The sequence below is a fragment of the Asparagus officinalis genome, unplaced genomic scaffold, assembly GCF_001876935.1.
Source record: "Asparagus officinalis unplaced genomic scaffold, Aspof.V1 AsparagusV1_Un170, whole genome shotgun sequence".
NCBI classification, from domain to species: domain Eukaryota; kingdom Viridiplantae; phylum Streptophyta; class Magnoliopsida; order Asparagales; family Asparagaceae; genus Asparagus; species Asparagus officinalis.
In genome coordinates this window covers 174,614-190,676 of record NW_017972436.1, presented here as the reverse complement: position 1 = coordinate 190,676, position 16,063 = coordinate 174,614, and the positions used below count along the sequence as shown (strand labels likewise).

Genomic DNA, 16,063 nt, shown 5'->3' with positions numbered 1-16,063 from the left:
TCGATCAGGCGAAGTTTGAGGAGTATTTATCATCCTCATCCGCGAAATCTTCCTCGTCTCGCAAATATAGGAAGATTTCGAAAACTTTCAAGTCTGCAATGCCCAAAGAGGCCGCAGGTGAAGGTTCCTACTCAATTGCTGCTAAGGAACCCATCTGCAACATACCTGCTCCAAACGACTCCACATCCCTTAAGGAGTCGATGATGAATAGCTCGCCGGTGCTGACGAAGAGGGCTCGTCAGAGACAGCGTCAGCGCCGTGCTCGACAACTGGCTAAGGCCATGCAACAAACCGACGGGGTCCATTACTATGCGGACCTAGAGTCGAGAAAACAGAAAATGACCCAGTTGCCTCAATGGCAAGATAATCATATTTCTGCAAAGCTTACGACGGAGGAATGGACTCTCGTCAAAAGGGCCCGTTCAACCCTTAAAGAACGGATACAAAGGCGTAAGGCGAAGGCTGCCCACGCTCGCGCTCTTCGTCAACAAGCGCAAGAAACCAAGAAAGAGGCGGTGACTGAAAGGCCACCGAAGAATCGTAAAGTCTGGATGCCAAAGACGCCACAAGCATCTGTTCCGGGCCCATCTACTGCGTCATCGGTGAAACCCTGGGTTAGCCCAGATTTGTCTAAGTTTAAAGTGACAATGGCAGATCGCCTCGGTCCTTCGGTTGACGATCGAGGCAAAGCCCCAGTCAAGGAACAACCATGTCCGGCAAATAAACCATTAATGGTTTCATATGCAGGGGGTCGTAAACACCCTCCTGTCAGAACTGCACAAGTCCAAAACGAGAGAATACCAGTTCACTCTCGTTTAGGACCTCTGAAAACTCCACACCCGCAAGGGGGTGGATTTAAACATTCAACTTTGGATCGCTCAGAGGCGACGACCAGTCGTCCTGTGCATGTTAACAAAGTTCAAAAGCGAAAGATAGGTTGCTCGAATCACAATAATGATGAGCTGTACTATCAGAAAGATAACTCAAGAAAGAGAGTTGTCAGAGAAAATGAGTCTCATTGCGCTTGCGAGAGACTCATTAAAGCAGTGTTGACAGAATGCGGATGCTCTAAGAATAATTCAACAAGAGTCTCCGTATTTCAAAGATTGTCCAATGAAGCGTCAAGACCCAAAACAAGACGTTTCAACAAAACGAAATCTGTAATCCGACAAGATGAGCTTCCTGAGGTCACTATCAACATGACCAATAAAGGAAAGCAAAAGTCAGTTAACTACGACCCTGATTTCTCTCCGGGAGGGAGAGTTGAGCGGGGTCTTTCTCAAAGGATGGCGCGGTTACAAAGAAGAGCCAACTTACGTCGAGATTACAGGAGAATGCACGAGGGTTTATCTTCAGATGAAGAATTGTCGGATACTTGTTCCGCTATTGCATCGGACGATACTGCATCCAGTGTTGGACGAGCCAGAGAATCATTCGCGATCACGCCGGATCAACTAGCTCAAATGCTGCAAGAAGCGTTGGCTAAACAACGCGAAGAAATTAGAGCTGAGTTCAAAACCGAAATGGAGTTGACTATGCAGCAGATGCGAGATTTGCAGGTTCAGCAACACCAACCGGACCAGAGAATCATTTGCAATTACGCCAGATCAATTGGCTCACATGCTGCAGGAAGCGTTGGCTAAACAACGCGAAGAAATTAGAGCTGAGTTCAAAACCGAAATGGAGTTGACTATGCAGCAGATGCGGGATTTGCAGGTTCAGCAACACCAACCGGAATCAAGCCAAAGAGCAGAATCCAGTCGGCGTAATGAAGAGGATGAGACGATATTTGAAGATCCTCCTCCAGATAAAGACAACTCCGGAAGCGATCCGACCAAGTCAGCCACTCAACCTCCACAGATCTATTTGAAGAAAAGCGAGGAAGAGGACAAGAAGATGCACGATCTTGAGAGCAAAGTCAACGCTTTGATGACGGCTCAAGAAGTGAAGAAAACGGGCATCCCATACCCGTACCCGAGGGAGTGGGACCTGATTCCTTATCCCCAGAAATTTAATTTGATTAACTTTACTCCTTTTGATGGCAGGGGTTCACCAACTCAGCACTTGATCTATTTCAAGTCGCATCTCGGCGCAATATCTGGGAACGAAGCCCTGATGGTCCGGTCATTCGTAGGAACCCTTCGCGGGCCTGCCTTCGATTGGTACCGACGCCTTAAGCCTGGGAGTATCACTAGCTGGGCAGACATGGAAGAGTTATTCCTCACCAATTTCTTCGACGACGACACGGAAGTCTCGATCGGCACGTTGTTGGATGAGAAGCAGAAGGATGGGGAATCGGTTGATGTCTTTGTCAAACGATTCCGGGACAAAGCGGTGAACTGCAGAGATCCACTCACTGAGGAATTTATTCTGCAAACATGTCATAATAATCTGTCCTTGGATGTATTAGAAGTGGTGGGGGTTGTTCCCTCTAAAACTTGGAAAGAGATGAAAGTAAGAGGTGAACAAGCTGAACGCTTCCTCAAGAGAAAGAATTTGGAGCGAGGTTTGCCACCAGCTAATAATCAGAATCAAAATCAAAAGCAGAACTTTAACCCTCGAGGCAGAGGAAGAGGGTCTGTAGCCGCTGTGGACGCACATCAGACGTCACAACAGCCACCGCAACAACCGCAACAATCATCCTTCCAGTTGGCGCCAAACCAGAATCAACAGCCTTCGAAGCAGTTTAAGAATTCTGAGCCCAGATTCCCAAAGGAATACTCTTTCAAAGATGATGAAGTTCCGGTCATCTTCAAATACTTGTTAGAGAACAACAAGATCAAGCTTCCACCGGTCACAAACCAAGAAGAAGCAACGAAGATCAATGACCCAAAGTATTGTGCATATCACAGAAGGGTCCACCATCCTACTAAGACATGTTATGTTTTAAAGGATAAAATTCAAACATTGATTGATGTTGGTATTGTGACACCGAAGCCAAAGGAGAAGAAGGTAGGCGCAAACGCGGTCTCTATTAGCTTCGGATCGGTTCCTTTGTCCTGGTTTCAAGCCGAGCCAGTATCAAAGGTCAAGATGCAAACCATCAACGATGACCCTCATGGACAGCGCCAGAAGGGGCTCGTATCTCACACAGCCCCCAACGGCGAAATCCTTTGGGTTCATCCGGATTTGCTTGAAGATGAACAGTGGACGACACCCACATCAAAGAAGAAGTCAAAAGGCAAGGGAAAGGAGAAGTCCTGCTATGGAGCCTCGGCGATTCCCGAGAAGAACGATGAGGATATAGCAGCTTTATCACTTTCTGATGGAGAACAGGAAGTTTTTGCTACAAGAAGTGGAAACGAGTACCATTATAGGTATCCGGAAACCTCAGATCCAAATGCCAAAACTCTTACGGAGCTGGGGGTAGCCATAACTCCACCAGTAGCAGCTGAAAAACCTCAGAAAGTTGTTAAGCAAAAAGAAAAAGAACCTCAACACAGAGAGGTTCAAATTCCGAAGCAGTCTCGTTTTAGTCGACCGATTGGACGAGACAAACCGGAAAGCTCGAACGCACCATATCGTTTCGACGTTATGGCTCAGCTGGCTAATATCCCAGCAAGAATCACATTGTACGAGTTGCTGCGCCTCTCAAAAGAAACCAGAGAAGCTTTACAAGAAGCTTTGGCTGATTCTGAAGTATTCTTAACTCAGGTCAAGCCAGCTCCTGAAGAGCCAGAATCGTCAGTGCAGCATTGCAATCTGGCAGCCACCAAATTTCCTTGCATTGCTTTCACAAAAGAAGACATGCAAGTCAGGAATTCAAAGCATGATAGACCGTTATATTTTACTGGATATATCGGTTCGAGCATGGTTAACCGGATCCAAGTCGATCCGGGTTCCGCTGTTAGTATCATGCCACTTCGTTTGATGTACCACCTCGGAATTCCCGCCAGCAAGTTAGCCTCCACTGGAACGGTTATCTATGGTTTCAACACAAGCGGGTCACGACCGTTGGGAAAAATCCGGGTGAAGTGTCAACTCGGAGATCTGAAGTCTGAAGTCACCTGCTATGTGATCGATGCGGAGACTTCCTATAACTTACTGTTGGGTCGCCCATGGATCCACGGTAATCTTATAGTTCCCTCCACCCTCCATCAGTGTTTGAAATATGTCGACACTAATGAGGAGGTCAAGACGGTGGTCGCGGATAAGCAACCATTCAAGGGGTTAGAAAATTACTTTACTGACTCCCTTCTTTATGGTGCTGAGTCCGAAACTGAACCATCGGCCCATGGCACGGACAGCGGAGAAGAAGCTGATACCGAAGCCGGGCTCGATTATAGTGAAGGTCTTGTACTAAATGACATTGAACCTCTTGTAATCGATCTTGACGGTGATGAATCGTCGGACGAAAGTTGTAACTGGCAGCTTGCCGATGAAATAATAAACCATGATTTAGAGTACTCGCATTGTCTAGATGACGTAATGCAGAAATTGTATGACGACTCTAGTCTACATATGCCACTTCGTTCGTCTTGTACGGCGACGAAACACCTCCAAAGCTCATCTGGAACAACTATGATCCTACCCGCAAAGGCAGGGGGTGAAAAAGAGATAATCTTTGGAAAAGGGGAATCATCCCCCACTCCAGATCATTTCTTAGATAGTAATTCGGATGAAGAAAAACCCGGGCGACACTTCTCTCGGTATAGTTCTCAAGCGAATGATTATATGATGAGTCGAGGCTATGACCTTTCACTTGGTGAAGGCCTTTATTTTGGTCAAGGTATTAGGGTTCCACCCCGTTCTACCTATGTACCAAAAGGAAAACCAGATAATTACTACAGTCGTAATAGAGGTCTGGGTTATGATTCATCCGAAGACGATTATGGCCAACAGATTATTAACCAATTAATAGACAGGAGTGGACATTCATCCGATACTTCAAATTGGGATTCTGACGTGAGCATTGGTGAAAGATTCAAATCCCTAATGTCGAACATGGCGACGGTTGACCCTTCCACAACAGAAGAAGACGATCAGTTACCTGTTTGGGAAGATCCATGGATGCATTACATGAATATCCAATACGGTGATCGATTTGAGCAAAGAGAACCTCCTACCGAGGATAAAGTGGTTCAAGTTAATATGGGTGACGAAAATAATCCGAAGCCTATATTTATCAGCGGTGATCTCCCGCCAGACGAAAAAGAGGAATTAATTGCCCTCGTTAAAGAGTATATCGACGTTTTCGCATGGAACTACGAAGATATGCCAGGACTCGACCCAAATGTAGCAATGCATACCCTTAACATAAAATCGGATGCTAAACCTGTCAAGCAACAACAAAGACGGTTTCGTCCGCAAATTATGGAGGCAATAGAAGCTGAAGTTAAGAAGCTAATTGACTCGGGTTTTGTCAGAGAGGAACAACATCCTGAATGGTTGGCCAATATCGTTCCAGTCCTCAAAAAGAACGGAAAAATCAGAATCTGTATTGACTTCAGAGATCTGAATACAGCATGCCCCAAGGATGATTTTCCCCTACCGATTACGGACGTCATTATCGACAACACATGCGGGTTTGAAAGAATGTCGTTCATGGATGGATTTTCTGGGTATAATCAAATCAAGATGCATCCGGATGATGAAAAGCATACAGCTTTCAGAACACCTCTTGGCGTCTTTTGTTATACCGTTATGCCTTTCGGTTTGAAGAACGCCGGTGCTACGTATCAACGGGCGATGACGAAGATCTTTCAAGAACACCTTAGGAAGACAGTCGAATGCTACGTTGATGACCTAGTCGTTAAGAGTCGTGATAAAAACGACCACATTAACGATCTGAAGACAATGTTCGAACTTATGAGAACTCATCAGTTAAAGATGAACCCGACTAAATCCTTCCTTGGAATGTCGAGCGGTAAATTTCTTGGGTTCGTCGTCACCACAAAAGGTATTCATATTGATCCTGATAAGGTGAAGGCGATAAACGAACTGCAGCCTCCAAGAAATCTTAAAGAACTCAGAGGATTGCAAGGTCGATTAGCATATATCCGTCGGTTTATATCGAACTTGTCCGGAAAATGTCAACCGTTTTCCAAACTCGCAAAGAAAGGCGTGTCGTTCATTTGGGATGAAGCATGTCAGAAGGCATTCGAAGATATCAAGAAATATCTAGCGAATCCACCTATTCTCGTTGCACCGAAATCGGGCAAGCCGTTTTTGATTTATGTCAAAGCGACGAGCCATTCGTTAAGTGCCTTACTTGCACAAGACGACGATAACGGTCACGAGCAAGCTGTGTATTATCTGAGTCGTACATTGGTAGGAGCTGAGTCTCGTTATCCGATGATTGAGAAGGAATGCCTCGCTTTGGTATTCGCGATTCAGAAAATGCGACATTATTTAGTCGGACAGACGATTTATGTCATTTCCAACATAAATCCCGTCCGAGTGTTCATGACCCAACCGGCTTCCATGAATTGGCGTTTGGCCAGATGGGCTTTACTCTTATCGCAATATGACTTGTACTTCAAACAGCAGAAATCTGTTAAAGGACGAGCTATTTGCGACCTTCTGGCAGAAAACCCTACGAAGGATGTAGTCGAATTGTACGACGACCTGCCAGATGAAACTCACGAAGTTAATACCACCTCACATCAACAAGTGTGGCAATTGTACTTCGATGGGGCTTCCCGATCAACCAACGTGGCAAGTGCACCCGGATGTTCTAAAATCTCCTCAGGAGTGGGGGTCGTTTTAGTTTCCCCGGAAAAGCACGTCTTGCCTAGAGCATATTCACTGACTGAACCATGCTCTAATAACGTAGCTGAATACAATGCATTAATAATCGGACTTAATTTCGCCAAAGAGCTGGGGGTCGAATACCTTGAAGCTTTTGGAGATTCTCAACTGGTGGTTAATCAAATACGAGGAGAGTATGAAGTCAGAAATCGAGACCTGATTCCATACCACCAGGTGGCCATCGAAATAGCAAGCTCGTTTGAAGAATTTTTCATCGAGTACGTTCCGCGTCTCCAAAATACATACGCGGATGCATTGGCAGCATTGTCAGTATCCTTGGCTCAACCTCCCGAAACAGAGCAATTAATTACAGTGAGGACTCATCAGCTTATTGTTCCAATCTACGATTCGAATGCTAAAGAGGTATACTCAACTGGAGTTGAACCCGAAGTTCGAGATTGGCGTTTTCCTATTATTGACTACGTCTTACATGGTATATTACCTGAAGATGTAAGAGAAAGGGAATCGATTCGGCGAAGAGCGCCGAGATTTTATTACAATGCCACATCGCAAACGTTGTATCGACGAGCTTATGATGGTCTTTTACTTCGTTGTCTATCCAGTAAAGAAGCGGAACAAGCACTCAAAGAGGCACATAATGGGATATGCGGTGCACATCAGCCCGGTCCTAAACTCTGCGACCGACTTAGGAGAATCGGATATTATTGGCCAACTATGGTGAAAGACGCAGTCGATTACGCACGACAATGTGTAGTGTGTCAATTGCATGCAAATTATATGCACATACCCCCTGAATATCTGCATCCTTCGGCGACATCGTGGCCGTTTGAAACTTGGGGAATGGATATAGTAGGTCCTATTTTTCCACCTTCGGTTAAAGGGGACCGTTTCATTCTGGCAATCACCGATTATTTCTCGAAATGGGCAGAAGCAGTTCCACTTAGAGAAGTAAAGACGACCAATGTCATCAAATTTATCAAACACCATATCATATATCGGTACGGTGTGCCAAGGCGAATAGTGCACGACAACGGTCCTCAGTTCGTGAGCAACGCATTCATCAAGTTCTGCGGTAAATTCGGGATTAAAGACGTTTCGTCGACTGCTTATAATCCTACAGCTAACGGATTGGCCGAAGCTTTTAACAAGACTATCATCAAAATCCTGGCAAAATTGGTGAAAACCAATAAGCGAGATTGGGATGACAAACTCGGCGAAGCTCTCTGGGCTTATCGTACGACCGTCCGCACGCCTACCGGAGCCACCCCGTATGCTTTAACGTATGGGTGTGAAGCCGTTCTTCCATTGGAAGTGCAGATTCCTTCTCTCCGTATCGCTCTCGTAACGGGAATGACGACGGAAGAACATCATCAGAAACGTCTCGAGGAATTAGAGATGTTAGATGAGAAACGCTTGGAAGCTCAACAACAAATCGAGTTTTATCAAGCTAGAATTTCTCGGGCTTTCGATAAAAAGGTCCGACGACGAAGCTTTAAAGAAGGAGATCTAGTTCTCGCCGTTCGAAGACCTATGATTCTCACTTCTAAGAAGAAAGGCAAATTTGAACCTAAATGGGAAGGACCGTTTGTGATAGAAACAGTCTATTCGAACGGTGCATATCGCCTGGTTACCCAAGATGGCAACAAATTGATGATGCCAATAAATGGGAAGTTCCTGAAAAAATATTATCCGTAATATATTCAGGATAACCTGTGTAAAGCGGGAAGTTCCTAGAGAATCCTATATAGGATATTTCAGGATAACCCGAGATCAGTTCACTATTTTAAATGAGAAGCTGGTCATTTGAATAATTCACTGTTCTTTTACAACTTTTGTTGAGATGAGATTTAATGATAGTTAATCTTTCCTCAGCAAAACCTTGTAATATAATCATGGAAGATGAGATTTGATGATTTGTAATCTCACGCTATGAAACCCCCATCGGTCGGATTGATCAACGATCATCAGTATGTATCAGTCGACAGATTATTTCGTGTCAAATTCTTATGTTTAAAATCAAAATTTCCCACCGATTAGTTTGTGCAAATCAACAAACTCATTGTTATTTGCACCCTACTCCTATTCCTCACTTGGTCAAACCTTTAAACAGTTAGGACCAAAGCCAAAATCCCCTCTCGATTCGTTCCATGAACGAGAGGTCCACAAATTGAGCGATCAAACCTTCCTACAGTTAGGATCGTCTCAAAATTCCCACTTGGTCAAACCTTACTACAGTTAGGACCACAACCAAAATCTCCTTTCGATTCATTTTTGCGAACGAAAGGTTTACTTTTGAATTGAGTAATCAAACCTTATGACAGTTAGGGTTATTCAAACCAACCTATTTTCTCTAAGTGGAGATTCCACTGTGAGTTTCCTTTTCATCAGGAGATAGAATATAAAATTCTCCCTCTCCGATTCTGGGTTTATCTCTACCAACAAACAAGAGACCAGGAGATAGAATATAAAATTCTTCCTCTCCGATTCTGGGTTCATCTCTACCAACAAACAAGAGACCAGGAGATAGAATATAAAATTCTTCCTCTCCGAGTATGGGTTTATCTCTACCAACAAACAAGAGATTGAGAAATGGAATATACAATTCTTTTTCTCTCCGATTTTGGGTTCGTTGTCCTATATAGGAAATGCAACCTATTCACACTTTGAAATCCATGTTGTTCACACATGGGGGATGTTATCTCTATCCCTTATTAGAGATAAGCCTACATCTAACACATGTAGCCTACATATTCAACAGTGTAGTTCAAAGTCTAAAAGAGTTTAATTCTTTTAGCGCAACGTTATATGTGAAACGGACTTAGATAATTCACATACTAGCCCGATTCAAACGGTAATCGGTAAAGGTATATCAAATCCGTTGATGGCTGAGGATTTGCCAAAAATCCTATAAGTATTATGGTTATTTATTCTAAACAAGAATGAGTAATCATAATAAAACCTCAATGAGCAAAAAGATTCAATATAATGAGCAAAAAGGTTCATTATGTTGACCAAGAATTTTCAAACAAAGCTACAAAAATATATGTCCTCCAATTACAAAAGTTTATACTGACTAATCTGATTTTCAAGTTTTGACAGCTCTAACGCACGAGCCTGTTCAAGCTCAGCTGCCAATTTGATTTTAAAGGCTTCTTCGTCAACGTTGTGAAGCGCGACGACCTCTTGTTCCTTTTCAGCAATTATTTTATCTTGAAGGTTCAGTTGCTGTAACAGGTTGCCTTCAATATGAATCTCCTGCGTCAACTCAGACTTCAAGACATCATGAGCGTCCTTGGCCATTGCAAGTTCCTCCTCTAAGCGAGCTATTTCTGCTCGACTCGATTCTAAATCCCGACGTAGGTTAACCTGGGCTTGTATTCTCTTGCCAACATTCATCCTAAGTTGATCGCTGTGGGCTCTTAGCTGTTGGAGCTCGAGATTAGCTGATGTTTGGGAATCACGCAACGCTTGTAGCTTGGAGTCCATGCGAGAAGCAATGTAGGAAGGTACGCTTTCAGTGCGAAGACCCCTCAGAAGGTCAACATGTTGCTTCAAGTCAACCATGTAGGCGTTGATCGAATCGGCTAAATCATTATATCCTTCATCACGGATCCCTGATATATAGCGGTCAAGAGGTTTCTTAAAACTCTCAAATCGCGATCCTTTGGAGAGAATACGATCAACCATAGAATTCAAAAAGGAGATGAAGCCGTCGAGATCAGAGCAAATGCCGGCTTTATCCGGATCCTCGTCTGCTAACAAAGCTCGGATGCGATCTGATAATGATGATGAAGGAACTGCGATGAAGGCAAATAGGTCAGTACAGGACATATATATACATACAAAACAACAAACTAAGACATACCAAGTTCGATGGAAGAACCTTCAGCATGACTTAGTTCACCCGAGGATGGTAACCTGATTTCCGGAACAACCAAGGTTGATTCAGGAATGGTAGCTGTTGATGCACCCGCTACATCAGAGGCTTTTTCAATTAAAGCTTCAGAAGACGGCGGGTCCAAGCTAAGAGGCTCTTTAAGAGTTGATTCTACAAACGAAGGAGTTACAATGAGCATAATGAGATGTTAACCCAAAATTTGAAACAAAATTATGGGTAAAATGTACCAGCAATAGGCATAACATCAGCCGACGTACCAACGCCTTCAGTTGGTCTCGCTTTTGTTGCGACCGGACTAATCTGGGGAGTGACAGTGACTTCTATCATCATAGGGTCCATAGGAGTAGAAGGTTGAGGCTCAAGAACTGATGATTGCAAATCAACCTCAGTTCCTGCCCATGGCACGAGTTCGCTACCCTCTGGCCGATCAGACGTTCCAGTAATTATAGTAGTATCAGCTCCAGCAGTTGGTCCTATAATTCAGACACTTATATGATTAATCAAGTCAAAATATATACGTATATATATATGTGGAGTTCACAGAACCAAAGTCTTACTCTCAGAAGGACCGGCTTCCGTTGAACCAATTCCAACATCTGAGCCGATAGTTGCATCAGAGGCTTTCTCTAACAGAGAATCAAGGATTTGTTGATGGTCGTCCTCTGAGATATTAAAGTCGAAATTATTAAAATCATCGACTTTGGTGGCATGGGTAGCTTCTCCTTCAATAGGCTCGTGCATCGGGATGTCTAAAGAACATGAGGAACCATAAATAACATGTAAATTTAGACGAATCTGCCCAAGACAAAGATCGATTTTACCTTCATTGGTCGGGGCTGATTCGAGAGCTCCACTACTGGTACCTGCTTCTTTTAATTTGACTAAAAGGAGAGAAAGCGCACAGGTCATTAGAGGAGGCACACGGTCCGACTCATTCATTTCTCGGATTTCTCTTCCGAGAGGAGAAAGATCAGTACCTGTGTCCGCAGCTGATGGATCAACGTCAGGAGTGGGTGGAACATCAGCCGATCCTTCCTTCAGAGCATCATGCATTTGTTGGACGAAGCTTGTTTCCTCAATTTCCATACCTCCGGGAGAAGCAGCATCAGCTGGCAATTCTCCTTCCTCTCGACTCCCTGCAGAAGTTGAACATGAAATAAGTTTGAACGTCAAAAAGTGTAAAAGCTATAAAAACAAATCGTTACCTTGCTCATCAGAAGAAGCACTACGACCGGATGTCTCTTCTACAGCAGGAAGATGAACACGCGGTTTAGAAACAGCTTTCTTCTGTTTCTTCAGAGGGCGTGCACCAGAACCTTCATGACGATGTTTGGTGCGTAACTCAGCTCGGGGAGAAACTTGAGTTTGAGCTTGAGTAGAAGTTCGAGATATTTGCCGACGAATGAGAGGCACCATATCCTCTTCATCCTCTTCGTCGCAACTAAGAACTTCTACCGTCATCCGGTTAGGATGTTCCATGACGACTCTTTCCTTACGTTTTTTTGGAGCAGCTTGTGGTTGGGTCGGAGCGACAGAAGGCCTTACAAGTCCTCTATCAAAGAATGAATCGGGAAGGCCAGATACTTCCTCAGAACTTGATTCATTCTCATCTTCCCCTTCTGAAGTTTCGGTTGCTTCACTATCAAACTCCTCTTCACTATCAACTGGGAGAGCCGGTTCCTTTCCTTTCCTTGATGATTCAGCGGCCTCTTTTCCTCGAGGCGACATCACAGCTTCATGGGTCGGTTCTGTTGCTTGCCGGGGAGCTATTTCTTCCTCCGAGTCTGATATCCTTCTACGTCGAGTGGCAATATTGGTGGCTATCAGCCATTTGCAGAAGAGAAAGGTCATCCTTAGAGGCGGCGTCTCTAAGGGGAGATCAAATTCAACATTGGTGCAGCCGGCAATGCTCCAAAACCAAGCTCTCGCCCCGTCGATAAGTCCACCTCGAAAGCTGAGGTGACGATTCGGGTTGCCGATGTATATCTGATCATACGAGATAGGGTTCAATGTGGCAAACATCCCTTACTCTGAAGAACAGATATCCAGGTCGAATATTCATCAACCATCTGAAGCACCCGACATCCAAGATAGTGCGATTCTGCCTTGGGTCTTCGGCATCTACTAAAGTAGTATTGTAGGTACCAGAGAACTGAGGGAAGCAAGGGAAGAATTCCTAACACTTGTGAATTTTAAACTGCCTCGTTATGTCGGGTTCTCGATGCCTGATCCATTTGCAATTCTCGAGACTCTGCAACAAAGGAATGCTAAAATTTGCCGTCTCAGGAGCTTCCATTAAATCTGGTCGGTGAAGTACTAACCAAGTCATCAGATAAGTGTAGGGTAGCTCCAACTTCGGAATGGACAGGCTGGCGGAAGGTTTCTTTTTCTCCTGAGTAAACGCGGAGATTAGTTGCCGCAATCCACTATGAATATCGGCCACCATAGCGGGAAGCAAAGATAATTTACGACCTGTAGCCAGCTGGACGGCCGGATACAACACTTCCATTGGCATCGCATCTGCGGACTGATGAGGAACTACACATCTCTTTAACCATAAGGCTAGAAAACCCGCCAGCAGAGCAGTAGGGCTAATCGGAACACCAGCTTGCCACATATAAGAGCAGAACTTAGTGCCGTGCAAAAATCCATCTTCTGAGCGCGAAGTATAAGATTGCGCGTTGGTTTTCTCTAACAGACGGTTAATTTCATCCGTACTCAAAGGAGACAATCCGCACACATCTGCCGAACGGACATCCAGGTTCTTGAAGAGGTAGTCAGCGAATTGTTTTAAGCTGACCTGAGGAGATTTCTTTCTGGCTTTGGGCTCCATCTCGGCCATGGCTATATAATAATGGCAAGTCAATTCCCATAAAGTATCATGAGTCACAGCTGAGCTATCTTTCATCTTGTTCAGCTGATTGCTAGTTGGAAAGAACTCTTGATAGGGAACATCGCCCATAGGCAAACCAGACACCTGCATCATTTCATGCAGTGGTAATCCGAGTTCCCCGTTCTTGGTAAAGAATGTATTAGTGTCCGGGTTATAGATCTCGAACAAGCAGAGGAAATGACCTACACTACTCTGTAGGCCATGCATGGTGGCACGAATCGGGACATCTAACCCTAATTCTGCTAACTCTCGCCCAAAGCGGTTTAACACATATCGGGTCATCCTGGTCCACCACCATTTGTCCCCAGAATAATGGACCCATCCATAGCATCTAAAAGTCTCTTTGGGTAATCTTTTGCCCGCTGCCGCTAATCGGTTCTTCACGGTGTTGGCTTGCACTATCTTTTCATTCTGAGGTATATTATCATGTCCCAAGATACCCGGATGAAGCCCCCGCACATGAGATCTTTCACTGGAGCCTGGGTTGGCTTCCTTCCCAATAAAACCACAATGAATACGCTCGTGGTTTTCAGTCAACTTCCAGAACATCTCACGTCCAACTGATAGATTCCTGAACATTAATAGTGAGTGATCCCGGGGGATAAAAGGCAGATATAAGAATGAGGACCCATTCTGGTACAACCATTGCGCAGGCTGGCAGAAAGCAATCTTCGGATCTTTCACCGAATCACCAAACAAGAAATCCGGCTTCCTTATGCATTGATTCGAGTCTTGCTCCGAGATCAAGGGCGCATCTGTGATTAATCGTCGTAGAACACGACAACTACCTCGCTGGATTAATTCTCTATCACTTCCGCTATAATCAGATTTAAACTGGGGAGAGGATTCAATTAACGGGATCCCCTCGTAATAAGAGTGGGTCACGCTACTCCGGCCAGTAATCACATCAGCAGTAAATGTGGTAGAAGGAAATCGGACTGATAAAAGAGGCATACACATAAATTGTGTAAGTGTCATCCTAAAATTTTAGAGAAAAACGGTATATCTCATTCTATAAGATATAGTCGTTATCTCATAACAGGTGTGACGATTTTCTATCCACCATATGTATAAAGGAGGTATGCGGGCATTATAACGGCATACCAAAACCTTTCAATACATATGGGATGATGTAAAATCGCCCCTGTGTATTATGAAGTGTGTTTTGTCAAAGCAAAACAAACACTTTTAAGCGTCGATCCCCTCAAAGGAGGATACCGGCTCTTCTCGAAGGTACCTCAAAGGATACAAACGAGGATCTGCAAGCAAAAATAGGAACATACATATGGAATTGACGAAACACAGTATTTAAATTCGTGAAAAGGTGAAAGAAATATACCTCCACGTGAGGGTGCAGCAGGGGCAGCCTCCTCGGGGTTCTGAACAGTCGATCGGCTTCGGGTTCCTCGAGCTCTACGCGGCGACATGACGAGTAAACGGTCTACAAGGAAACCCAACGAAGAAAGTTAGGATTTTTAGCAATAAATCAACCCAAATATCATCAAATATGGCCGAAATAATGCATGCATAGTCACAGTTGAAGAAAATCAAGATTTTGGAGAAAAGGGGGGTGAACAGACCTTTAAAATCCGAGTGCAATCTTCCCAAACAAGAACACCACTCAATTCAGCAACAAAAAGGAGAAGAAATAGAAGAAAACTGGTCGAAAATCACCCAAGAATCGCCCAAAAAATCGCCAAAATCCGACGTAAAAATGTCTCGCCGAGCGAGACAGAAACCTCTGTCTCGCCGAGCGAGACAGAAAATCCTGTCTCGCCGAGCGAGACAGAAAATCCTGTCTCGCTGAGCGAGACAGAAAACACTGTCTCGCTGAGCGAGACAGAAAATACTGTCTCGCCCAGTGAGACAGCAAACTCTTCTGTTTCACTCCATGAAACAGTAGATATTATCTGGGTCAAAAGCCAAATGTAATGCAAATGAATACTCCAATGGGTACACGAGTCTAAACTGTATTCCCACCCTCAACAGGAAGTTTCTGGAGAATATTAATCTGAATATTCTTAAGGATAACCTGAGGAATTCTCAATGGATATACCAATTCAATGGTAAACGCTGAATTCACAAGAGCAAGTATCAACTTCAATTCAAGATCTCGACAACGGTCAAGCGATAAACGCGACGCCGGGAGAACGTTAGCTATTCTACGAAGAACTGGATAGACTAACAGCAGAAGAGGTTAAACATTGAAGCCATTTACAAGTCCTTTCATACGATCTATTCAGCCAAGCATTGAAGGGATCGTAAGTAAAATCTATCTTATCCAAAGTATCCCATGCTCCTCTATAAAAGAATGAGTCTGGAATACTTTGGAGGGGGTATCTGTAGGCGTCAAAAAATGCTAATAGATATCCCAAGCATAGAGAAGATCACTCAAAAATTCACAAGAAAGGATTTCATACTGTTTTGGAAAAATCAAAACAAGTATGAACTGTCTCGCCAGCGAGACAGTCTTTGCTGTCTCGCCAGCGAGACAGTGTTGAAATAGTCAAAACTACATTTGTAACTGCCCTACACGTGTCCATTAACTGCCAAGGGACGTG

General features: G+C 44.2%; 1 protein-coding gene across 1 annotated transcript; it reads right to left on the bottom strand.

The window, feature by feature from the left end:
- Positions 1–484: 484 nt before the first annotated feature.
- Positions 485–11,760, bottom strand: LOC109827385. The gene is made up of 4 exons (XM_020394393.1): positions 10,837–11,760; positions 10,577–10,759; positions 9,826–10,508; positions 485–610 (listed from the first exon to the last, which is right to left on the bottom strand). The coding sequence occupies exons 1-4, from the start codon at positions 10,946–10,948 to the stop codon at positions 485–487; spliced, it is 1,104 nt and encodes a 367-aa protein (XP_020249982.1). The 5' UTR covers positions 10,949–11,760.
- Positions 11,761–16,063: the final 4,303 nt, after the last annotated feature.